This window comes from Centropristis striata, chromosome 6, assembly GCF_030273125.1.
Source record: "Centropristis striata isolate RG_2023a ecotype Rhode Island chromosome 6, C.striata_1.0, whole genome shotgun sequence".
Classification (NCBI taxonomy): Eukaryota; Metazoa; Chordata; class Actinopteri; order Perciformes; family Serranidae; genus Centropristis; species Centropristis striata.
Genome location: NC_081522.1, coordinates 34,157,975 through 34,185,148, shown reverse-complemented (window position 1 = coordinate 34,185,148; position 27,174 = coordinate 34,157,975). Strand labels below are relative to the sequence as shown.

General features: G+C 37.0%; 1 protein-coding gene across 1 annotated transcript in view; it reads left to right on the top strand.

Moving 5' to 3' along the window:
• Window positions 1-27,174, top strand: part of LOC131973824 (chemokine-like protein TAFA-5) — a 69,662-nt gene that overhangs the window by 28,781 nt on the left and 13,707 nt on the right. The window contains exon 3 of the mRNA XM_059335917.1: window positions 14,302-14,429. Coding sequence (XP_059191900.1) covers window positions 14,302-14,429 — 128 coding nt within the window. The remainder of the gene's footprint in view (window positions 1-14,301; window positions 14,430-27,174) is intronic.

Sequence of the window (27,174 nt, the reverse complement as noted above, 5' to 3'; positions counted from 1 at the left end):
GTAAAAAAAATACAATAATTCCCTCCTTACAAACGTAAAATACATCTTTTGTTTTTGTATATTTTTAATTTTGAAAAAGAAAATCGCAATGTTTATTTGCATAAATACATCTTTGAAACATACTCTTGTTCATGCGATACAACTTTATTTGCACTTTGCATCTCACTTTATTTTTATTTTTCCATTTATTTTCTTGTATTCTTTTTTAAGTTTTGCTCTGTAGGTCTGTGTAGTATTATCTGCATTTTCCCAATATGTATTTTTTTTTTATCTCTGTTATAAATAGTTAATTCCCTTGAGTATGCTAAAAGTCATAACAACCATCTTTTTGTACACTTGTTGTTGTATATTTTTAATTTTGAAAAAAAAATCGTAATACATTTACATAAATACATCTTTGAAACATACTCTTGTTCATGCAATACAACTTTATTTGCACTTTGCATCTCACTTTATTTTTATTTTTACATATACATTACACATTTATATTTTACAAACAATATGTATTTTTAGCATTTCTGTTATAAATTAAGTTATTTTTTATTTTAAAAAAAGTAAAAAGTATTATAGTTGTAAATAGTGCAGTAATAATTAAGATAATTCCCTTGAATATGTTAAAAGTCATAACAACCATCTTTTTGTACACTTGTTTTTGTATATTTTTAATTTTTAAAAATACATTGTATTATAGTATTTACATAAATACATCTTGTTCATCATCTTGTTCAATACTCTTGTTCATGCAAAATTTGCTTTATTTTTATTTTTTTACATTTATTGTCTTGTATTCTATTCTAGTTTTGCTCTGTAGGTCTGTGCGTCATTATCATACCTGCATTTTCCCGATATGTATTTTTATATCTGTGATAAATAAAGTTCTTTTTTTACTCTTTACTTAAAAAATAAACAAACCAGTTTTTCAAAGTTCAGAAGGTCTTAAATAAAGCTCCCAGCAGACGAGGCTGTGTTTGGATCTGCGTGACCTTTCAGCTGCATGTTGGTATTTATGTCAGATTGTATCTGAAGCAGCCGTTTGTGCTGCTTTTTGTTGTTATGCTGCTGAAATCCACCAGAAAAGGAGAAAGCTACGACCGCAGTCGGCTCTCGTCTGTCCTCTCACATCTCAAAGCTCCGGCTCAAATACCTCGGCTGGATTTAACCCACGAGTCTGAGGTTTAATCCGCGTCGGGCCCTTTCACCCTCTGAGACTCTGAGTGTAGCTCTGTGTGGAGTCACACTCACAGCTGAGTGATGCAGGAGAGTTTAAAAACAGCAGCAAGATTCAGGTCAAACTTGATTTTCTTCGACCAAAACAGGAACTTTTGTAACGTTAAGTAATCTTGGTTTTGTCAGTTTGCAGTAAGTAGTGAGATGCAACACCTATGGAGAAAAATCAGACTTACTCACAAGCTTTTAATTGCAAAAATCTTGTTTTTCACTCACAGTTTTCTGTAAATATGCAAAACTATGCAATAAATTGCACATGTCTATTGTAAATATATAATAATTTAATAATTATGTGTTTCATAGCAATTACATTTTTAGTTTTAAACAAGCTTTTTATGTTTTCTCGTTTTTATGTCAGGTGGTTTAATAAATGTCTTAAGCAGCACTGTATATTAGACATAAATACAAGCAGTAAACAGTAATATGAGCTTAAAAATAAATTCTAGTTATTGAAATACATTTGCAGCAGTGGTGGAAGACGTATTCACATCCCTTACTTCAGTAAAAGTACTAATACCACACTATGAAATTACTCCACTACAAGTAAAAGTCCTGCATTCAAAACTTACTGAAGTAAAAGTACAAAAGTATCAGCATCAAAATATACTTAAAGTATCAAAAAGGAAAAGTACTCATTATGAAGAATGGACCCACATAGATTGTTTTATATATTCTAAATATATTATTATATTATTTATATTGATGCATTTATGAAACACTAACATATTACAAAAAAGGACACAAAATTATTTAAAATAGAAACAAAATGACCAAAAAAAGACACAAAATGACAGAAAAAAACTAAATTACTTAAAAAAGAAACAAAATGACCAAAAAAGACAGAATTACCAAAAAAGACACAAAATTATTTTAAAAAGACAGAATTACCAAAAAAGACAAAAAATTATTTAAAAAACACACAAAATTACCCCAAAAAGACACTAAATTACTAAAAAAAGACACAAAATTACCAAAAAAGACACAAAATTATTTTAAAAAGACACAAAATTATTAAAAAAGACACAAAATTATTAAAAAAGACACAAAATTATTAAGATAAGACACAAAATGATCAAAAAAAGACACAAAATTACCAACAAAAAGTAATTAAAGGGACCTTCCCCACACAATACGGTTAAGTGCCATTCATATGAAACTCACATTAAACTTTCATATCAAGGTAAGGGCCACAAAATATCGTCATGAGGGGCCGCAATTGGCCCGCGTGCATCACTGAATTCATTTATTTCATTACATTTTGCACATCGTGTTTGGATTCATGGTTGTCAGTATGTGGTGATTTGTGAATTCTGGTTCCTGTGTGGAGAGATAAACCTGCGTGAATCAGAGGAGGTCACACTGAGGAGCATGATCATCAAGAGTGAACCCACATGTTTATAGAGACAGAAACTTCATCAGGAGGAAGAAAAAAAATACATTTCTGCTTTTAAAAAGTTTGGTTTTGCAGCTGCTGTTCACATAAATCATTAAAACTGGAGCTGAATCCTGAATAATGTCTGCAGATGCTTTTTTTATCTACCTCCCCTCAGCAGAGAAGTGAAAAGATGTCAGAATATTACCTGCAGCTGTTTTGTTCCAGACGTTAATGCTCCCAGACTGACGGTGAGGAAACAACCACGAGGCTCCGAGTCCATGTGGTGAAACAACAAACAAACAAACAAACAAACAAAGAAACGGGAGACGAGACCTTTTTGTTTCTCATCAGGTGGAGACGATCTGAAAAGGGCAGAGGAAAAGTGGTGCGTTCAGGGTCTCTGAGATGTTCGGGGTAATTCCTGCTCTGACCTGAGACACGAGAGAAGAAAATATAATGGAAAGAGAAGAGAATAACACATTTTACAGACGCAGCAAAAGAAAAACACACTTAAAAAAACAGACTTAAATATGATCTCAGATCTAAGAGAGATTTTTTATATATTCCAAATATATTATTAGATTATTTGTATGAATGCTTCTATGTAAGCAGGGCTCATTGAACTACTTAATATACTGTTATAATTAATTGAATTAAAATTGATCATGTTTTTTAGGTTAAATCTCGACCTGAAAAGCAATTAAAGCTGTCAGCTAAATGTAGTGGAGTAAAAAGTACAATATTTGCCTCTAAATGTAGTGGAGTAGAAGTATAAAGTTACATAAAATGGAAAAACTCAAGTAATGTACAAGTACCTCAAAAATGTACTTAAGTACAGTACTTGCGTAAATGTATTTAGTTACTTTCCACCACTGGTCATGACATTTGTGTCACATAAGCTTTTATTTTGTAATAATGAAACGGTATCTTGTAAATGCAGAAAAAAAATAACCCATAAAGAATTCCAAATTCTGAGATTTGTAACTATATGGGATTTTTCAGGCCGATTTCAGATTGAAAATGGATTTAATGAATGAAAATAACCTTTTCTAACATGACATTTTTATTTTTATTTTCCATTGTTGTAGCTCCGAAGTCATTTGTACTTGCTTCAGTTGTGAAAATGTGTAGTGTATGGACCAAATTTATAAAAATCTGACTAAATCTAAATCAGTGTTTTACTTCGAGGGCCTGGCGTCTCATCCTCTTAATTTACCAAACTTTAAAAGCTGTGGCTACTCTTAAATTACGCTATCTACGTTCACTGTGGATTCCAAATCTCCTGAGAAGTTTCTTCAGTGTCTTGCCTCTCATTTGCACCAGGGTCCTCACTGCATTCTGATAAAAACACAATATTTAATGCTGATCTAGACCTTTTGGTGTACCTTCCTCCATTAATAGGCTAGTTTATACCTAACAGGCTGTACGATCCTTATAATCATAATAATGTTAAGGCTCAAATATGTTTTGCAGCTCCAGAGAATTTTTTTTTCTTGGCCAAAAATGTCTCTTTTGACAGTAAAGGTTGCTCACTCCCGGGATAAGCCGTACCGTCCTTATGTAGAGGAGGTAACAGAGGAAAGAACCAGAGCTCTGCTGGACAAATTACAGGATAATGACACCATTTGTAATTAAGCATAATTTTCTGCATTATATATTCTTCTCATCTGTGCTTATAAGAACATATATGCTGATACTAGGGATGGGCGTTTAGAAGAAACCTGCCAACTCGAGCATCTATAAAGTTAACAAACCATTAATTGATGAATCGTTATTTTTTTATTTATGTTTTATGTTTTTATACATACTCCATGTATAAAAAACATGCATACATGGGCAAAATAAAAGATACATATAGAGTACTGTGCCTGTTTTGATAAGCAATGCTTTTATTTTGAAAGGACAAAAAGAGACTTGATCCTGTTTATCGTAAAACAAACTCAAGTGAGATTAAACTGTACATATACATATAACGTCAAGGAGTTCAATGTTTTATGTTTTAGCCCCCGAAGAGACATGAGGTTAGTATTCACAGTAAGCTTCATATTTAAATGTGTTTTGTGTTTTGTATAAAATTAAACCTAGTAATTCATGCTGTGGAAAAAATTAAAAAATACACAGATTGATTAAATTAAAAAATGTAATCGACCAAATTCATAACGACCATTAATCAAGCATCGATTAATTATTCCCAACCCTAGCTGATACCAATAGATACCAATTTGTTGGTGATGGGCCAATATTGGACGATAATATCGGCCAACTGATCGTTCTCGTTCTAGTTTTACGATTTGAATATTGTCAGTGAGATCCTATGAAAGTCTGTATCTCATAATTAAGAGAAAACATTTTTTTCTTTGTTGAATGAAGTGAACTTCTGAAAAATAAGCTAAACTAGACTTGAAGGAAAGGAAATGTAAAGAAGAAAAACAAGGGCAAGTAAAGGACGAAAACATCAAAATAAAAGTAAACATTAAAAGGTAAAAGAAAAGGAAAGTAAGCATAAAAACAAAATAAAAAGGGATATTTTCTCATCTGTCCATTCTTTAAAAGAGGAATAATAGTTTCTGTCTGTAACACAGTTTTTATTCTCCCCCATCTGTTTGTCCTTCGCCTCGTTTCCTCTCCGTTTGTTCCTCTGGTCCTCGGGGGAGCCGAGCAGCGTCCCTCCTCCTGGACGCCGTCTTTGATGAATGAAGCGATTACAAAATGGCCGCCTCTCTTTTCGGATAAATGAACTGTGCTGAGCGGTGGCGGCGGCAGCAGTGGATGGATCTGCGGCGCGGCCGTTCATTAATCAGCACGGTGATGCAGCGCTCGCAGGTGTTCAGGTGTTCACTGATACCTGAGATTAATCCACTGCGTCTCCACTGCACTCTGTGTTCATGTGGAACTTTCTCACTCTTTTCTCTTTTCAACACCTGGTTGGTTGGATTTGTGAAGTTATCCCGCCTGGAAAAACATTTTAGTTCTAATAAAATCACATTTCCACCACTGTTAAAAAGTTTGGAATCAGCAGTTTGTTTTCCATCATTATCTTCTATTTTACCAGAGATTTTTAAAAATTGGCATAACACATATTGTTCACATTTGAATAAGCTTTGGCCCCAAGAGAAGAAGAAATACGTGATTCAAACTTCCAGGTAGTTGATGCCCCCACAAAAGAGAATACTGCTTGATTTTAAATTTGTTTTCTGTGCCAGAAGAGCAAAAGTGAAACCAGGAACCACAACAGTGTAACTGGTCCATCAACAACGCCTGTGCAGGGTTGCTTTACTCTTTCCTTCTCCTTTCCCATCACTTTCAGTCCTTTGTGATCCATTTTATCTGTATATTTCTTCAGATCCTCTTCCTGTCTTGATTTCCTTTCCTGCTTGACCTCTGACATCACATGGGTGTGGCTTGGGAGAGGGGATCCGCCCAACTTCATTGGTTAGCGGCAATTTCGTGCATGCGTGATTCATTTGCAGACTGGTGCAAACTAGACGCTGAGGGGTTAACATCTCCTGCTCTGCTGACTGCAGCTTGGAGAGACTGCTGTGGGAGGACTGGGCCGCTTGTGAGTGCTTTGGGATGGCGCTATTCGTTAAGAACAGGAACAAGTCTCCAAAAGTCTCCAATAACACCAGAAAAAGTCGCTAGATTTGTTGCTAGTCGCTTTTTTGAAAAAGAGTTGCTAGAGGGGTCTGAAAAGTCACTAAATATAGCGACAGTTGCTAAGTTTCCAACACTGCTTGCCGTGTCGGTCTGTTGTCACATTCAAACTCCGTTGGTTAGCCGCTATAAAAGGGGAACTAACTAGTGGGCGGAGCCAAAAAAATCAGATGCTTTCCAAAAAGTACTCGGTGGAAACACACCTATGGACTGATCCACTTGAAGAGTTGGAGGTGACGATGGTTTTTATTCTATGGAGAGTTCATGGCTGGCAGGTTATTTTAGGGGTTTTTTTTTGCAACAGTTTTCTTTGCTTCACTGCTGGCTGTGGCCTCGCCCAACAAGATCTCCAACAGATTTCTTCTGTTCTTGTTGAACTGTTGCTCTGAGGGATCTTTGTCTCTTTCTGCTCTTTCAGTTGTCAGTCTGCACTTTAAAAAATGTCTTTAGATTTTACGGTGAAAAACTGCTAAACCATGACAGTAAAAGAGCGTAAAATGATAAATGGGTTAATTCAGTTTCAGTAACAATGAAACAAAACAGTTTTGTTTTTTTTTTAGTTTAAAAAAAAAAAACATTACTCCACTGTAAAATACACTGGAACCATGTTTGAAACAAAAATATACTGTAATATATATACAAGCAATCACTGTAATTTTTGCATTTATTTAAAAAAAACTGTTAAATGTGCTAAACACCAAATAACAAAAATATACTGTGTTATTTAATGGTAAAATCTTTAATTTATGCAGCATTTATAAAGTATTTTCTTGTCAATTATATGGCAAAACAGCATTTCTTTTGATGAAAAAACTTTATATCTGTACTGTAAAATATGGACTTAAATGTCAATCTTAAACGTGAAATCAACAGTGTTAATATCCTTTTACCATAATATTAGAATATTAATAATATAGAAATGCGTTCCACAAAGAACACTGAGTTACCGTGTTGTTACTTACCTTGAAAGATTTTTGCATAAAGTTAATAAATTGTTGGCTTACTCAGGGTTTTATACTTTTTCAACAATTCATTAAAATATGCAATGATTAAGGTGGAATAATGATTTAATATTGTTAAAAAAAGTTGCACCGTAATTATTACGGTAAAATCCTGGCAACCACAGCTGCCGTTTTTTAACCGTAAAAACAAGTTGTTTTTTTTTGTACAGTGTGGTTGAACCATTGTACAGCATTTTGTTCTCCAAGCAAATCCTCCATATCACATAAGATCTATTTGTAAAGAGGACTTCCTGCAGAGAGAGAAAATTCCTTCATTCGGAGCAGCAGTGCAGCAGTAGCTGCAATTTCTATGAGAACAGTCGGTGGTTGTGTGACCGTAACCTTGGATTTATCAGTTCTTTATCAGACCCACTGTGTGTCTTGATGTGTTCAGTCTGAATATTTCCAGCTGATCTCACAGCAGCAGCTACAGCCTCGCTGTGAGACGTCTGATGAAAAGTAATGGAGGTGTTATGGAGGGAAGCGTGCGGCGTGCTCTCTCAGTGGAGACGTCCAGGGAGGCCGGAGAAAAGACACAAATCAGCCAGTAAAGGGGGGCCACCGCTGGCCTCCGTCCTCAGCAGGAAGTCGGAGGAGCTGTGATTACACGTCGTCCCTCTCAGAAACAAACGTGGTGCTGCTGTTTCCCGCCGCTCTGCGCTCCAGCACCTTTTCATCTCGTCACCGGAGGGAATCTGAGCGCGCTCAGTGCTGCACCGCCGAGCCACAGGGAGGGAGCTGCTGAAATGTTTCCATACAAGTCGAACCTGAGCAGGATGAGCAGGAGGGACAATAATGAGCTCATTAACAGCTGACGGGTGGAAGCATTGGAACCCTTGCACACTTTATTTGCCCGGCTGATGGAAACACACTTCATTCTGTATTTGTTGCCAAATTTGCAACATTGGCTTTAAATTCCCTTAATTATGGAATCTAGTCAAACTGATGGCTGTCAGCTGAAATGTTTAGATAATAATGTAATTATTTAATGTCTGCTGGTTGTCACGCTTCATTTTTTTATTTATTCTGCTGGACACATAGAGCCACGTCCTGAAATAGAGAAAGAGGAAGATGGTAGAGAAGGAAAATTAGAAAGTCCTGTTAGCCTCATGATGGCTTCACTGCAAAAAAGCGGTGTCTAAAAACAAGATAAAAACACTAAATCTGAGAGAAAATGATCTTGCTGCATGGACAGATAATTTCACTTGACAAGATTTCTTAAATTAAGATTGTTAAATCTAGAAATAAGCATGTTGAACGCTCTTAAAACAAGATAAATTATCTAACACTTTTAAATCGAAGTTTCTTTTTATCTTGGTAAGAAACAAATAATTTGCAGTGTTCGCGTTGGCCCTTCCTCAAAACCATATGGGCATTAGGTTACCCTGAAATTAGAAATCATTACAACCGCAGTGCGATTTACGCATGTGTGTGCATGCATACGCACCTGCATAAAAATGCGTTCCACAAAGAACACTGAGTTACCTTGTTGTTACTTACCTTGAAAGCTTTTTGAATAAAGTTAATAAATTGTTGGTTTACTCAGGGTTATTTACCTTTACAATAATAATTAAAATATACAATGATTAAGGTGGAATAGTGGCATTAGAATGTGCAAGAGGCCACCAAATTCAAGCTTTTAGGGCAAAAATTTTCTCCAGGGGAGCATGCAACAGGTCCTACCTACTTTGGTCATCGTCTCAGAAAAACCTGTGGGAAACATTGGTTCTAACGCTTGTTTTGCAGTTGAGTGTCATTTTTTATACTTTCTAAATTGCTAATTGATATTTGCATGTGCACACCATCCAGGGGACAAATAACCCTTTACCCCCGCTGCTGAAAAAAAAAAATCCTAGAGGAAAAACTGTGTTTGCTGCATAACATACATGCTATATTTTCCCCAACTATATTTAGTTTCACTCTTAGGGACCAACCAACAATTTTGTAAATTCCTGGTTTATTCCTGTTAATTCCCATTGTAAGTTTCCAACTTCCAACCACATTTCTGTAATTTTGCAACTGTAGTGGTCAGTGAACCGTCTCTGGTCCAGCTACCTCAAAATTAGCTTCCATATCCAGTTAGCTTAAAGTTACTTGATATTTTAAGAGGAATGATTGGTGACTATCCTGCTTATTAACACAGAGCAACATATACAGGTGCATCTCAATAAATTAGAATATCATGGGAAAGTTTATTTATGTCAGTAATTCAATTCACAAAGTGGAAATAACACATTATATAGATCCATTACACACAGAATGAAACATTTCATGACTTAATTGATTTAAGTTCTTCTAATTATAATGCTTATGGCTTACATTTAATGAAGAGAGAAATTCAGTGTCTCAAAAAAACCTTTCAAAAAGACCAATTTTAAAAAGTATGTTTAATATGGAAATGTTGGCCTCTGAAAAGTATGTCCATCTATATGACTCAATACTTGGTTGGGGCTGTTTGACTTGAACTACTGGAAATTGACTTTGTCAGGCCGGGCTCGAAGCAGGACTCAGACGCAGAGATAGAGTATGTCAAAAGCACTTTATTATGGTACTTAGTCAGCAAGAGGAACTCCCCGAACAGAGGAAACAAAAGGGCTATGAACATTAACAGTCTGAAGGACCTAACAATAATAATCCCTACAAAGAGGGAAAAACAAAAACACCTGACTATCCTGAAACTCAGGGCAAACTATCCTATGGGGTAATGGACAAATAACTAGACAAGGGAAAGGGGGAAAAAGGGACAGACTAAAATACTAATAAACAAAAGGCGCTCCAAAAGGGAGGAAAAAACCTAAACAGGGAAAAAGACTAAACTAAAAATCACTCCGTAAAATGGAGGAACGATCTAAGGGCAAAAACTAAATAACACAAACCACTCTTAAGGAGGAAAAAACAAAAGGCAATCTAAACAACTAACAAACTAAGGGAGCAGCTAAGCTGTGAAAATTTACAAAAGAAAATCACTCTTACGAGGAGAACAACTTGAAAACGAAGCAAGGCAGATGACTGTGGCGATGACAAGAACTGTGGAAATGCTGGCGAGACGAAAAACGACACACTGGCACAGGACAAGGGAGACACAGACTATTTAACACATGAGGGAGGGAGCACCAGGTGAACACAATTGGTAATTAGGGGAGACACTCAGGCAGGTGACACACACAGGGAGGGGCAGGTGATCTGAAACGAGAGGAGAGTTACTTTTCAAAATAAAAGCAGTGACGAGACCAAAACATAAAAAACCCAAGACCTCACCACGGTGTGACAGACTTTTCCATCATATTCTAATGTATTGAGATGCTCCTGTATAAGCAATCAGTTGGAGGTTATATAATGAACTTTGGATAAATCTAATTTGCATTTTCATGTTTTGATAATTCTGCAAACTTGACACAAAATGCGTGAGGAAAAAAAGCCTAACTAACAGATTTATTTGATCAATTAACATGCATGCACCATTGGATATATCCTAATATCACTTCCTTATTTTAGATAAGAAAGATCTTGTGCAGCAGTTGCAGTACAATGTAGAAAAGAGTGCAAATAAAACATCAATAAGATGCAAATTTAAAAATGACACAATTCCAAAAATATAATAACAGTTTGACCTAAGCTACTGGAAATTGACTTTTCCATAATATTGTCATTTATTGAGATGCACCTGAAGATCAGACAGATTTGAAGTTGTTGGAAGGTTTCGGTGGACCAGCAGAGTCGTCTTCTTCTCCTCTTTGTGCTAAGAAATCCTAAACATGTCCTGGAGCAATCATTGATGAAACTATATATATCTTCTCGTCTTATTCTGAAGAAAACAAAAAGATTTACCTTAATGTTCAAATATGTTTCAACACAGCCTTTATGTCAACTGTCATTTTAAATGTAAACCCTTATTTCTAAAAATAACCTTTACATAGAAGGAGCAGTTGATGTATTTCCTCCCCCTGGAGAATCTCTCTCACTTCCTCCATTGTGATCGAGGTGTGAGCAATGTGAGGATTTAATTAAGTATCATGGCTGAGAGGAGCTGCCGCTGTTCAATAGGAAATTGGTTTGATAATTGGGGGCTATCGGGCTAACACAATCACACCGGCGCTCTGCTGCTCCAAAGGGAGAACTGATTACCTGGTTATGTATTACAGGCCGGTACAGACTCTCATTTTCTTCATCTTTCCCCGGGCTTGCAGAGTGTGTAATTTAGTGCAGTGGAAAGCGAGCGAGCGAGGCTGGAACGGCGGGAATGATTGGGTCAGTAACGTGTCGCCCAAACAGCAGGAAATCCCTCAGAGTGAAGAATTCATTTTCAAATGAAGGAGAGAGGCGAGACACAGGATCAGGAGATGCTGACAGGCTGACTGACTCTACAGACAGAGTGTGTGTGTGTGTGTGTGTGTGTGTGTGTGTGTGTGTCTGAGTGTGTCTGTGTGTGTGTCTGTGTATGTGTGTGTGTCTGTGTGTGTGTGTGTGTGTGTGTGTGTGTCTGTGTGTCTGTCTGTGTGTGTGTGTGTGTGTGTGTGTGTGTGTGTGTGTGTGTGTCTGTGTCTGTGTGTGTCCGTGTGTGTGTGTGTGTGTGTGTGTGTGTGTGTGTGTGTGTGTCTTCACCTGCTGTGAGTAAAAGCTACTTTTAAAAGCAGGTTCCGTTTTAAATACAGTCTATGATTAGGTCCTGTGTGGCTGTGGAGTTGTTTTGGATATTTTGAGATTAACTGCAGCTTCTGTAGATATGCATATTTATTCTGTGTTGTGATTGTGCTTAATTGTAATTGTGGAACGTGCTGTGCTGCCCTGCATATAAAATATTCTGTATATACAGTACTGTGCAAAAGTTTTAGGCAGGTGTGAAAAATTGCTGCAAAATAAGAATGCTTTATTAAAAAAGAAATGTTAATAGAAGAAACATCTAAATCAAGTCAATATTTGTGTGACCACTCTTTGCCTTCAAACCAGCATAACTTCTTCCAGGCATTTTTTCACACCTGCCTAAGACTTTTGCACAGTACTGTATGTGTACAAAGCTTGACTTTACTTGACTTATGCCATGCTATGTAGCAGATAGATAGATAGATAGATAGATAGATAGATAGATAGATAGATAGATAGATAGATAGATAGATAGATAGATAGATAGATAGATAGATAGATAGATCGATAGATGTGCTACACTTGTTGCCTTACTGTACGTTTGGTCATGTGATGTTAATGTTAAAATATGCATACGCTCCCATATTTAATAAGATTCCTTAAAATCACTCACCATGCAATCTCTTCCTGCAGCTTCTATAATAATTCCAAACAAAATGTGTGGAAATATTTTAATTAGCCTTTATGACTTTTCCTGCAGATAACTGATTACATTTTGAATGATTAAAATTAAAATTTAATGGATGCAATTATCTCTCAATCAGTGTAAACAATACACAGACTGTTTTGCATAATGGTCAATGAAGTAGGCTCATTATTATGTTTTTTTTATGAATATATATATATATATATATATATATATATATATATATATATATTAATACATGATAATAGGTGTTTCAGAGCAAATGCTGCAATACATTTTTTTGTTGTGGCTGGGGAGAGGGGCGCCTGGAATGCTTAACCTGCTGCCCCCGCGACCCGGCCCCGGATAAGCGGACGAGAATGGATGGATGGATCAATCATGATGATCATATGACAAGACTTGCATTATTTACATGCATTTGTTGCAGGAAATCTTTGATTTATGTTTGAAGCTTCTTGCTAGTTTCTTTCTTCTCCCTAATGATGAGCATCACTTTCTGCTCTCCCTCGTGTGTTTTTTCCCCTTCTGGGACCAGCGGCCATCTTTAATGAGATGCACATTCTGCTAATTGCTGACAGATGTTTGTTCCGTATTCTGCAGAATAAATGTACAGTATGTCCTTAATTATTGTGCATCACATGTTAGAATCATGGTGTTTGAGTAACTGATACTAATAAGAAGAGATGGTATCAGGTTGCATTCTGGGAAATGTAGGATCCAGTGCTTTTAGAGCATACAATGGACTAAAAGTGAGGATCTCTGTGACCTGAGCTGTTTATTTCTTGTTTCCTGCTCAATTAAACTCCTCAACACATTTCTCCTGCTCGTCATCGCCTCCTCCTCTCTCTCTGCGGGCCAATCAGGGAGCCACAATATGCAAATGTAGTTGTGAGAATGTCCTATTTCTTTATAAATAGCTGAGTGTGATGAAGAGGAGGTGTGTACAGTAAACAGAGTCAGTCCTCTGATGTGGGACTGAGTTTAGTTTGCTTCTTTGATTTGTGTCTTCACTCCTCTCCGTTTCCTTTGGAGATTTAAAAAATAATTTAAATTAGGGCTGGGCGATATGAACCAAAAGTCATATCCAAATATATTTAGGCTGAATATCGATATACGATATATATCCCGATATTTTTATCGCAAAGTGAGAGCAAATGTTCAGTCAAAGTCAAAGCCAAATATGTCATGTCACAAGTACTTTTATTGAAACTTTTTATTTAAGTGAACATAAATACATATTTATATTTACATATTGATTATCATAGTTTTAAACTGGCCCATAGTCATAATTGTTTTGAGTTTGAGTGAATGTTGTAAGATGTTCCCGGTAGATGCAAAAACAGAAAGCAGTTTTTCCAAATTCAGTATTCAGGGTCCGGGGAACATTGAGCATTAAGCAATCACTCGAGCGTGTTGGATAATTACTATGTGACCAGTTTAATGAAGAGATCAATGAAGAGAAGAAACATATCAGCTGATCGATAAGCCTGGGCTTCTTTAAATATCTCAAAAACAATGCATAAAACTACCCTGCCATCGAAGAGAGAGAACTTATCCGAAAACAGTTCTACATTATTTACAGTCTAAACACAGTAACATTAAAATAAAATCATAATTTATTCATAATAAAGTGAAACTTTGATGAAACTCGGGAGGAACTGGGTCACAGTGAACAGCAGTGAGTCATTGAGGAAAGAAAGTGTAAAATTTGAAAAATAAAAACACTCACCTGTCTCCTCTTCCTCTTCCTCTCTCAGTTCGCATCGTGTGGGCTCGGCAGTGGTGCGAGATGTTTCCGTGTTTGGACGATGAAGGTTGTGATCTCCTGGTCAATCAGTCGGGCTGGACCTGCACGCAACCAGGAGGCCGAGTCAAGACCACCACGGTGAGCCCAGAACAGACCTGGACCAGTCTGAACCAGTTTCATTCACACTGACATCCTGTTGGTTTACACCTGGGGTCTCAAACTTGCGGCCCGCGGGCCAATTGCGGCCCTTGTGACGATATTTTGTGGCACTCACCTTGATATGAAAGTTTAATGTGAGTTTTATATGAATGGCACTTTACCGTGTTGTGTGTGGAAGGCCCCTTTATTGCTCAAGCTGGAGCTTTGTTTCACTTGTTTCTATTAGATTAGATTTTTATTTGTCATTGCACAGAAATACAACGAAAAACTTACTATGACGACGTTAACAAAAAGAAAGGCAGCTGCTACCGGAGCGTTTATTATCTGCCGTGTTGTTGTTACTGGAAGAAGTGGAAATGTTATGTAATGTAATTTTGCGTCTTTTTTTTGGGGTAATTTTGTGTATTTTTAGGTAATTTTGTGTCTTTTCTTGGTAATTTTGTGTCTTTTTTTAGTAATTTTGTGTCTTTTTTTTGTAATTTTGTGTATTTTTGGGGTCATTTTGTGTCCCTTTTTTGTAATTTTGTGTCAAAATCGAAAGTATTCAAAAACAGCCAAAATAGGCTCAGACCCCAGAGGGTTAAAGTAAAAAAAACTGTAACTTGAAAGGAAAATGTTACGAAATTAGAACAAAACTGGGAAATCTTCAGAGCCCTTCGTCCTTTTGTGTGTTTAATTCCAATCAAAGATCTAATAACATAATAACAGGATAACGAGGATGTTGCTGCTGGTCCTTAATAAAATCCCAGACTGTTTGTGTGTGTGTGTGTGTGTGTGTGTGTGTGTGTGTGAGAGAGAGAGAGAGAGTGCGTGCGTGCGTGCATGCCTGTCTGTCTGTCTGTGTGTCTGTGTGTCTCTGTGTCTGTGTGTGTCTGTGTGTGTGTGTGTGTCTTAAAGTAAAAAACTGTCACTTAAAGGAAAATGTTACAAAGTTAGAACAAAACAGGGAATTTTCTTCAGAGCCCTTCGTCCTTTTGTGTGTTTAATTCCAATCAAAGATCTAATAACATAATAACAGGGTAATGAGGATGTTGCTGCTGGCCCTTAATAAAATCCCAGACTGTTTGTGTGTGTGTGTGTGTGTGTGTGTGTGTGTATGTGTGTCTGTCTGTCTGTCTGTGTGTGTCTGTGTGTCTGTGTGTCTGTGTGTGTGTGTGTGTGTGTGTGTGTGTGTCTGTGTGTGTGTGTGTGTCTGTGTGTGTGTGTTTGTGCGTGTGTGTATGCATGCATGCGTGTGTGTGTGTGTGTTGATTGAGTAATTGCTACCCATGAGCGCTCCGTCTGTCACTCTTCACAGCAGCTGATTAACTGGAGTATTTTCAAAAGCCTCTTCATGCAGCAGAGATCATCAACCAAACCTCATTCAAAATGTGTTGATTTTTTAAACACAGCCCTCTGTTTCCCTTCTGTTATTCTCAGCTGCAGACTGTTTGTCTCCATCAGTTTGCTTATCTGATCAGGCTGAAGTGTCTCTTGAAGAACCTTCAGGTTGCTTCGGTTGTGAAACTTTCTGGTTTCTTTCTTTCTGGTCTTAAGTTTCTGCAGTCAGAACTCTGAGCATGTAAACTGTGCTGCGCTTTTATCCCTTCTTTTTTTTCCAGTTTTCATTTTAAACTAAACTTCAAAGCTCTTGTTTGACAGGTGACAAAACTCATTTCCTCCCAAATGTCCAATTTGCAGCTTTTTTCTGGTAAGTGTATCACAAACAAATAAAATCACACACAGAGAAAAAAGTTAATAATAATGAATAAATACAAACAGTATGTACAATTAATAAATAAATATATATATAATAACAATTGTAAAGTAAATAAATGAATAAAACAATGATTAAAAATGTTGCAGAATAATCTTGATTTAGGGTCCTTTGATTAGCTTTTCCTGAGCTTCAGATAAAATCACCTCGGGAAGTTTTGTCATGTGATTGGACCTTAAGTTTAGGGTTGAAACAAAGGCTGAAATGATCGATTAATCGATCAATTTATTATTTAAGTGACAATAGTTGTGTTTCAATCAACGATTCTCATGAGAAAAGCTTGAAGGAAACACTAAAATAAGTTAAAGCTTTCAAAAATGTGCATAAAAGTTTTATGTTTTTGTCTTTATTGCAAAATAGTCAATGCTCTAAACGGGAGATGGAAACACTTTTTTTTCTGAACAAGTTCTGACGTAGTAATTTAACTCTCATGATCAGCTGTTTCCTCTGACATGAAAGAAACAATTAGAAGTTACCAAGTTGAATCTAATTCCTGAAGTTCTCTTATTTGTGGCCAAAGATTTCTGATCAGCAACCTCTTTTTGTTGTTGTTTTCTTTCTTCTTCTCCTCCTGTTTACTGACGGATTAGCCTACAGCAACACATTACACTGCCATCTTCTGACCAAAGTACGTTACTGCAGCTTTGTTTATTTGCTCTAAACCAGCTGATGGAAACGTCCCTAATGCACATGTTCTTCAAAAGTCGCTTTGATTTTAATGGAAACACAGCTAATGTGAGGTAACCTCAACTCTACTGTGGCTCCTTTGTGTGGATTTGTTGCTTTTCTCTGTGTTATATCCTAGTAAACTAAAAATATTTGAGTATAAGTCTGTTGGTTAAACAAAAACTATATATTTTAAGATAACCCTTCATAATATAAGATAACACTTTATAGACTAAACCAGGGATTCCCAAAGTGTGGTGCGTGGTCCCCCAGGGGTGCACAGGCTGCCGCTAGGGGGTGCGCAAGATGAAAAATCTAATGGCGGTCAGATAATTACACAAATACATTTTTTCCCCACACACACAATAAAGATGTATAAATAAACATTTCCTTTGTAAAATGTTAAATCAAAAACTGTAATATGAATTAATTAATAAATGCAGGCTATTTAAAATGCAGTTTATCTTTAAATGAAGCGTAGAAGAAGTTAACGTCTTCCATTTTTCCAACCTGTTATGATGACGGGTTGTTTAGCTCCACGCTCATTTAAACTTGCTACAATTGCTCTTAAAAGTGGAAGCTTGCGCATAACTTTGTTGCATCATATTGAAACTGTGTTTCAGATTAATTCAAATGCGAGAGCGCATTGTTGTGATGGTGATTATTTTATTATCTGTGTGTTTTGGTCATTTGAGCATGATTAAACATGCCGCCTTTAATAAAAAAGCTTATTGCATTTTTTTTTTTTGTTGGTATTGGGGATTTGGGGTGTGTCAACCCGGTTGGGACATAGAAGGAGTAGAAGTTTGGGAACTGCTGGACTAAACAATTAAATTATTATTGAAATAGAATGAAAATAGCCCCATCTCCTGTTCTGCTCAAATGTACAAATCTGATTACAACCTCAGTTATGTACGGTAATAATGGTAAAGAAGATGTCTTCCTTCAGAAGAAATTACATTTCTTTAACCCCCAACTCTGATTGCAGGTCTATGTTTACATTATGCATAAGAAAAAATCAGATTCCTGCAGAAGGACGGCTGTAACTCAAATGTCAGAGCTGAGTTTCCTGTGAAGGCTGACGGGCAGCGTACTGCATCAACACACCGCTCACTGCTTCCTTCCTGCGTTCTGGTCGGTCGGTTCGAGACGAGTCGGCCCGCTCTCTGAATAATGAAGTCTGTCAAACCGCCGCTGACTTTCACAAACCCCGTCCTCTCTCTGCCCTGTTGAAAGAGCCTCTCCTCCGCTGGGAACTTGTTGTTTTAAAGATGGACAGCAGAGCGAGGAGCTGCTTGCTGTCATGAAATTCAGAGTCAGATCATTGGAGCGTCGCCTCCTGGCCCCCTGAGGGAACTCACACTGCTGCAACACTCCAGGACATCAGAATCAGATACATGTTGGGGGTTTTTATTTTTTTTTGGCCCCCTGGGTGCATAGTAAAATCACTTGATTTAAAATGTACCGTTTTTTAATGGAGCTCTTTCACGTATTCACCAGCTTTTTCGTTTTAAAACCAGGCGTCAATCTCCGTGTCTGAGCAGGGAGGCAAACCAGGAAGTGCCTTAAGCTGCATACAACTGAAAAATTCCAGCAGGGGGCGCTAAGTTTGGCTGCAAAAAAAATCTGCCCATTCATTTCAGTGCAAAATCTGAAAACTTCTCACTTGATTTATTACCTCAGAATTTTTTTTCAGGACAACACTATGGTCTCAATCGCTAGTAAAAAAATATTTTTCAAGACAATTTTATGTCAATAGTTGTAATTATGGCCCAATTTAGAAGAAAATAGAAGATAAAGAATCGTATAATTTAGGGCGTGGCTACCTTTGATTGGCAGGTCACTGACAAGGAGAGCCGTCATCAGGAGAGAAGCAGAACAATGCGTATCCACGACAACATGTCAATAAAATTATATATAACGTCATATAGATAGAAAAGAGGACATTTACCAATTTGGTCTCATAACTTTGACCCTTTCACTGTATTTTCACTTAATGACAGTTTATTTGAACGTTTTGTTCAGTAAAAATGTCTTGTTCAGTGTTTGGTTGGACTAACAGACACTCCAAGGAGTCGTTATTCATTTTTCTGAGGTAAGTGATATATCTAGCCAAGCTAGCCAAAACTAACATCCCAGTTAATGCTCCAATTAATGCTAACATGAATTAGCAGTGACTTCTCTCAGTCAGGTTGAGGTGTAGAGAGGCTTGTAGTCAGTGATCAGATCCCTCTCGCTCCTCCACAGTCCAAATATGGTCTGCTCCCCGTATCAGAAACAAGATGGCGACACAAGATGGAGATGAGTGGAACGCTGAACTTGATGCTTCCAACGGGCAGCCCACAAATGGGTGACATCATGGTCACTACGTCCATTATTTATATACAGTCTATGTTTAAACCTCAACTCTGTAGTTAAATCTTTCCTTTCACTCAGCGATATCCAGAAAAAGTTACATTAATGGCAGCAATTACAGGTGCATCTCAATAAATTAGAATATCATACACATATATATATAGATGCATTACACACAGAATGAAACATTTAATGTCTTAATTGATTTAATTTCTTCTAATTATAATGATTATGGGTTACCTTTAATGAAGACCAAAAATTCAGTGTCGAAGAAAAATGCTAATATTACAAAAGACCAATTTAAAAAAAGTATGTTTAATACGGAAATTTTGGCCTCTGAAAAGTATGTCCATCTATATGACTCAATACTTGGTTGGGGCTGTTTGACTTGAACTACTGGACATTGACTTTTCCATCATATTCTAATGTATTGAGATGCCCCTGTATAAGCAATCAGTTGGAGGTTATATAATGAACTTTGGATGAATCTAATTAGCATTTTCATATTTTGATAATTCTGCAAACTTGACACAAAAGGCATGAGAAAAAAAGCCGAATTAACAGATTTAATTGGTCAATTAACATGCATGCACCAAGTGATTACATTCTAACATCAATTCCTTATTTTAGATAAGAAAGATCTTGTGCAGCAGTTGCAGTACAATGTAGAAAAGAGTGCAAATAAAACATCAATAAGATGCAAATTTTAAAACAACACAATTCCAAAAATATAAACAGGTTATTGATGAGGATCATAGATGTGTCTGACAAGTAAATCACAGTTATTAAATACTAAAAAATACATTATTTTTATGTCCATATTTACAACATTCATCAGTAACTAATTAGCTAAAAAACAGCATGATATCGTGAATGGACGGTGATTTTCTCTGGATCATGATCCCGACTCCAACATGAAGCAGAGGATGCTGGGAGAAGATGTTTGATCCTCAGAGCTCCAGCTGATGAATGTCTCCGACACGCAGCAACACTCTCTCATCTCGTCTTCATTTGGTTGGAAGATGGCGGCGCGTTGTTGCGTCTGCCGCCTCCGGCTCGAGAAATTCTTCTTCTTTTTTCTTCTTTTTAAAAAGAAGGAGCTTCACACAAACAAGCTCCTCTGCTAATGAAGGACAGCAGATCTGATTGCCTCGCTGTGAGGCAAATTAAATTACCGAGTCGCAGCGCTGAGTGGGCGGACCGACGCGGAACTTTACTGTGTTTACACGAGGAGAGCAGCGAGCGTTCATTAAAACTCAGAAAGCAGGATCAGAGGAACAAATGACGTTCAATTAGCCCTGAGGAGGTTTTTACAGGCTTACGGAACGTACAGAAAGTGTAGGGGGTTTAATTAGTGATATATAATGAGTCTGGATGATTCTCCTTCACACTGGAGAGGCTCTGTAATGGATGCAGCTGTGATCTGTATGGATCCTTTATGTTCTGATGAAACATGGTGCTCCCACGACACATTTTAATGTCTGTCAGATCACTTTCACGTCCCAAATCTCTTCACATTATACGGTGTGATTCTGGTTTGTCCCACAGGTTTGACAGCCTGCATCTAACCCCTAAAAAATGATGATTTTGTTCAGAAAGCTGCTGCTAGAGTCCTCATTAAGACCATGAAAGTGGATCGTATCACTCAAGTTCTAACGTCTTTGCACTGGTTCCCAGTCCGTCAGGGAATAAAGTTTAAAACACTGCTGCTTGATTATACATTAGTGACCTGTACTTGACCTTTTGATCAACTATGAACCATCCAGATCACTCTGGTTGACTGGGACAGGTCCGTTTCTGTCCCAAAAGTCAGAACAAAACATGGAGAAGCAGTGTTCAGTTTCTATGCTCCGTATATCTGGAACTAACTCCCAGAAGACTGCAGGTCCGTTGAAACTCGAGGTTGAAAACTCACTTCAGCTGCCTTTTCCTTATAGATTTCAATACATTTATTTTACTATGTTTTTCAACTATAAAACTCTGCACTGTAACTTTTACTCTTATTTTTTTACATAACTTTTTATATATCTTCTGCTTTAGCTGTTTCAATTTTTTTTCTCTCTTTGATTTTAAGGTTTTGTTTTAATTATCTTTAAAAGTCCACTTTTAATGTCTTTTCATGCCCTTTATCGTGATGCTTTTGATGTATTGTGTGAAGCACTTTGAATCCCCTTGTTGCTGAAATATCCTATAGAAATAAACAGTGTCTGAAATGTAGACCAAAGTCCTACAATGTTTACTGTGTTTCAAGCAAAGTTGTCAAAAGAAATCATATCTATATTGTGACAGTGGAGTGGTTTGTGTTATGTTGTGTGGGGGGGGGGTCTCTTTCTACAGACAGCCTTTTCCACCTCCTCTGGCTTTGATTAATAAGGATGTGATAGTTAAATAGCGAGGAGATCCAAGCAGACGAGGTCATTGGGCCATTCAGCAACATTTGCGTGTGTTGGTTGCAAGAAAGAGAGGAAACTCAAGTGGTGGTGTTTTATATCTGAAGGGAGGTGATAAAATATTTCTTTAGAGTTAGAGAATTTGTTCCTATATCGCAATTATCGCTTTCTTGTGTTTTTCTTCACATAGAAAGTGGTTTTGAGTTGCATTAGTGTCTACTGTAAGTTATTTTTTCATTTGTTAATAAGTCATCATTATTGCTTATACTTAGTTAACCTGGTTTTTAATTTTTCCCTTGGTTTTTTAACATCAATGGTGACTACCCATCCCTAGACCAAATCAGGGATGTAACATATCTGGGGGCTCGTCCGGGATTTACAACTTATTTTAGACTGCATCATGTCTCTGGCAAGTTGAAAAATGTTTGTTTTGGTTATTTTTTAGGCACTGGCAAAGCTGGTTCAAGGGTAACCTTTAAAAACTCAGTGTTATCCTAAATGAAAAAAAAACTTTAGTTATTCTACAGATATATCTATATCTTTCAAGATTTACTGTGTATCTGTTAAGTAACTGTTATTTGATGGTGAATGCTTTGCAACTTTTGCTGCCAGTCTTTTTAACGTTTTTGTTTGTTTGTTTTTTTGGACCTGCTTCACAAACTCCCTGAGCTGTAACCTCGAGGTGGAGCAGCTCTCACCCAAAAAAAGGCACACACAAATAAAGTAGTTTAATGTTGGTGTAATCTAAAAGAAGCTGACGTCTTTTCACCTGTGTGTTTCAAAGCCAGACAGTAATTTCTCGGGAGGATTTTTAAACATCTATCGGCTCCGAGAATATTAAAAATGGGTTTATAGCTCGATTTAATATTTTAAGAAGCTTCAGCTTTGGAATATTAATGAGGCAATTTCTGGCTTGTTTTTTTTGTTTTGTTTTTTTGGGCTTTGGAAGTGAAATAAATAGTAACGCAGCTCATTGTTTCTCTTCACCAGCCACAATTCATCATAAAGCAATTATGTTGGAAACAAGGCCGCCTGCTTTCCAGTTTACTTCCAGCTGCAGTGTTTATCATGGGAACAGCAGATAACACACACACACACACACACACACACACACACACACACGCACCCCTCTGATAACTGAAGACACTTGTTGTTGAGCAGTAATGTGATTTCAGATGATTTGTAGCTAAAAGCACGATGAAGCTCATTTCTGTTGTATCTGATTTTGTTTCCTTTTTTCCTCCTGCAGACACTGATGTACCTTTATTATATTAGCTACTGATTGGTTGGTTTTTAATGTGCTTTGTTACTTTGATTTAGAAAAAACAAAACAAAATGATGACAGCTTGTGTTTACATCTTCATCAAAATCTTCATTATCATCAAATAGGGAACAAAATTTTATCAATCAGTCTGACACTATTTCATTTAAGTACAAATTCTGCCAGTCTTACCAGTATTTTAATTGAGTTTTTCTCTTTTATGCAACTTAATACTGCTACTCGACTACATCTCAGAGGTAAATGTTGTACTTTTTGCTCCACTACATTTGTTTGACAGCTTTAGTTACTCAACAAATTACAGTTTTTCATCCCTTTCCTGTCCAGTAAAAAAACACATATCTCCAAATGTCCTGATGTTGAATGTTTGTAAAGTGTTCCTTTATGTGTTGAGAAAATTCGCCTACTTCTTCAGCTAAATAAACTCTCTAAAAACACTTTAGGATTAGCCGGAAAATGCATCATCACAAAACAAAAAAAAACAGCTGTTTTTATTTACTTTTTAGAGAAACGTGGTTCTCACAGGACAGTGCAGCTAAAAAAAACAAAAGCACCACATTTTTTCCACATGCTCTATAGGTTTCAATTTTTGGTAGGAGCCACTTCATCAAGATTGTGGATCGGAGATGGCAGCCATATAAAGTCTATGAGAACCAATATATCTTCAAAGACACTTAGAACGTCAATCTTGGTGTCAAAATATACTGTTGGGAAAAATGTACATACACGATCTGACATGAGATGAAAGCATTCCCTTGATTTTTTTCGAGCAATGTATGGCAGCTAATCCGCACTCTTCCGTGAACATAGATTCAAAACATTTTCAGCGAGTTGCCTACCAGAGTGAAAATGAACATATGTATTTGATCAAATAATCATCTAGTGATATTCTCAACGGCTTTAAATGATTCCTTGACTCAGAAAATGTAGATTTTGACACTAAGATTGACCTTCTAAGTGGCTTGAAAGTAAATTGGTTCTCATAGACTTTATATGGCTGCCATCTCCGATCCACAATCTTGATGAAGTGGCTCCTACCAAAAATTGAAACATATGGTGACAGAGAGCATGTTGAAAAAAATTGTTGCTTTGTCCAGCGTGTCCCCTTTATTTAGCTAAGCCACCTGACTAATATGATGCATTGCTGCATGTCAAACGCCCCAACAGTATATAGAGAAGTTAAATTGAGCACAACCTTACACATCTACAGCAGGAAAATGCAAAAAAACATAAATGCAGCAGTAATAATAATTCAAAAACATCATATATAATAATAAACCACTGACATGGAACATTTTTCTGCACAGTTAATACTTTTACTTTCTGTAATACTTGCATGCATACTCGTAACAGATTATTTTGGTATTAGTACTTTTACTGGAGCAAACCTGGATGCACAGGCTGATGCATCAAGGGGCTGAGACCAAAACGAGAACAAACAGACCCAGAACAAAAGGATTCTGCAGTATTTGAACAGCGTTCCTTCATCAGTTTGTGCTTGCTTTAACGAAACTGCTCTGCTGTCGTTTTGTGATTTCCTGTTTGTCTAAACACCTGGCTGTGAATTAAAAACTCTCTCCCGTTGGGGGCAAAAGAAGAAAGCGATGCATGACAGGTTCTGCCTTCTGATCCTCTTCCTGTAATTGATCCCATTGGGCCATCGGGGCTTTAGTGGGAGCCAATCAGAGCTTAGCTTTGAACTGTGTCGTCCCAGCTGCTTTTGTGAAGTCAACAGTGTTGGACTGTCTGAGATCACCTGACGCCCCCCAGTCGGTTTAAATATCTCATCTGTGAGCAATTTATGTTGTTTTTATTGATCTGGAGGTGAGAATAGTGTCTGAAACAAAGATGTACATCGATGAAACAGTTAATTTTAGTTGAATTGTTGCAATGACCTGCTCTCTAAATGTCTCCATCAGCCATTAAGCAAACAATATCAGCAGATCTCTGAAGCTTGAGAATGAACAGGTTGTATTTTGGTGGTTTGGTTTAAGACAGACAAAAACTGTGTAAGTGTAAAAACATCAAGCTGCTGTTTTATGTGGTTGTACTGGCGAACAATTTCTTCAGAATAAAATACTTTAATAGTTTTTTTAGTGTAGGAAAAGTAGGTACAATATAACTTTTTATAAAAAATTATCAAGTGACAATCTGGATTTGCAGCTCCTCCTTTCAGAGCTCTTTGAGTTTTGTCTTGTTTTTACTTAACTGTTCTGGTTCACTTTCAGTATACTCATATTGTTGTTTTAAGAGAAAAAGCTGCAACAAGTGCAAATTTACAATAGCTGGGACCACTTATGCACATGTATCCACACAAACCTCACAAACACTTGAACTTTATGCCAAATTTTAGCCTCCAAGGGTCGAAAACTGGGGCTAAAGGGGTAAAGGATAGGAAAGTTTTTGTCGACTTACCAACCAATTACTCGCAACCCACTCCGTTAACGTCTCCTTTACGGCTGTTTGACCGTTCATGAGTTATGGAAGAGGGCGTGGCTTAAGTATAGTAGGTGGAGCAATCTCCTAAACAATAATGATAAACTCTCAGTTCAAAGAGTCGACAGTAAAGGGATCATGCGTTTGGCAATCATACTGAATCCAATTTGGTATACATTGACTCCTTCCCAACCTTTCCACAAAATATTGTGCAAATCCATTTGGACGTTTTGCAACTTTTTTTGATAGGCCACTCCCATATCCACACTGCTAATAGCTAATTGGGATGAAAACAGACACACATATTCTCACACATACAAAATACTTAACCTCTTCACAGCCTCTTAACCGACCCACCGAACGACCTAGAGCTGCTTAAAATCGAATCACCACCTCAGCAGCAAACAGACAAACTTTTGGGACTTTTTAAAGCAGTGGAGTGTGATGAGACCTGCTTCCGGATGTGGGTTTCTGTAGGCACTGGTCACATATCATATCATATAGAATAAAAACAAAATGTAAGACAACATCAAAACAAATTTTTTTTTTCAAATATATAATACATATTTTAAGCTAAAAAACTGATTTATGTCACGGACATGATTTGTCCCAGTTCTCAAGAATCACTGAAATACATTTAAAGACTAGCTGGGGAACATAGTGGAGCATTTAGCAGCTGAAGAGCCAGATGATTCCTTCAGGAGTTGGTGGAGACCAAAAGCAGAGATAAAAGAGAGTGAATAGTTGACATTTGGACCCAGACGATATTTTGTGGCCCTCAGCTTGATATGAAAGTTTAATGTGAGTTTTATATGAATGGCACTTTACCGTGCTGTGTGTGCAAGGTCCCTTTATTGCGCAAGCTGGAGCTTTGTTTCACTTGTTTCTATGACGATGACGACGTTAACAAAAAGAAAGGCAGCTGCTACCGGACCGTTTATTATCTGCCGCGTTGTTGTTACCGGAAGAAGTGGAAATGTTATATAATTTAGTGTTTTTAAAAAAATAATAATTTTGTGTCTTTTTTTTGGGAATTTTTGTGTCTTTTTCTAGTAATTTTCTGTCTTTTTGGGTCATTTTCTGTCTTTTTTTGGTCATTTTGTGTCCTTTTTAAGTAATTTAGTATTTTTCTGTCATTTTGTCTTTTTTAAGTATTTTTTTTGTTTTTTTCTGTCATTTTGTGTCTTTTTTTAGTCATTTTGTGTCTTTTTTAAGTAATTTAGGTTTTTTTTCTGTCATTTTGTGTCTTTTTTTGGTCATTTTGATACTGCCTCCAGCGGTAATTTGAGTTTGAGACCCCAGCCTTAAAGAATTGTCACTAGCACTTATTGCTGCACTAATGGCTCTTACTGAACGATACCTTGATTGTTTCCCTTTTTCCTGTAAGTCGCTTTGAATAAAAGTGTCTGCTAAATGACTAAATGTAATATAAATGTTGACAGATTTGGTATGTTTTGGACGCTTCATGATCTTCAATTTAATATAAAGTTCTGTCATTGCTTGGACCATAATAATAATAATGATGGAGGTGCTCTCAGGTGGAGTTAAAGAGGTTAAAACCTGCCGCACACTGCTGTTCTCTTTTAGCTTTTTTCACCCGAGAGCGCCGAACATTTCATTTCTAACATTCGTACGTGATCATTACAGTCTGTGGAGCAATGGTGTAATTTGCCGTTGCAAAGGTGTAATCAGGCGTCGCAGCAGAAAGCAGAACTCATTTGTGTCTCGCTGCATCAGCTCGCCTGCAGTTTTTTCTTTTTCTTTTTTTCTTCCAACAACATAACCGTCCTTGAAGAAAGTGTGTGACTTTACCTGTCTGCATGTTTCTGTATGTTGGAGTGT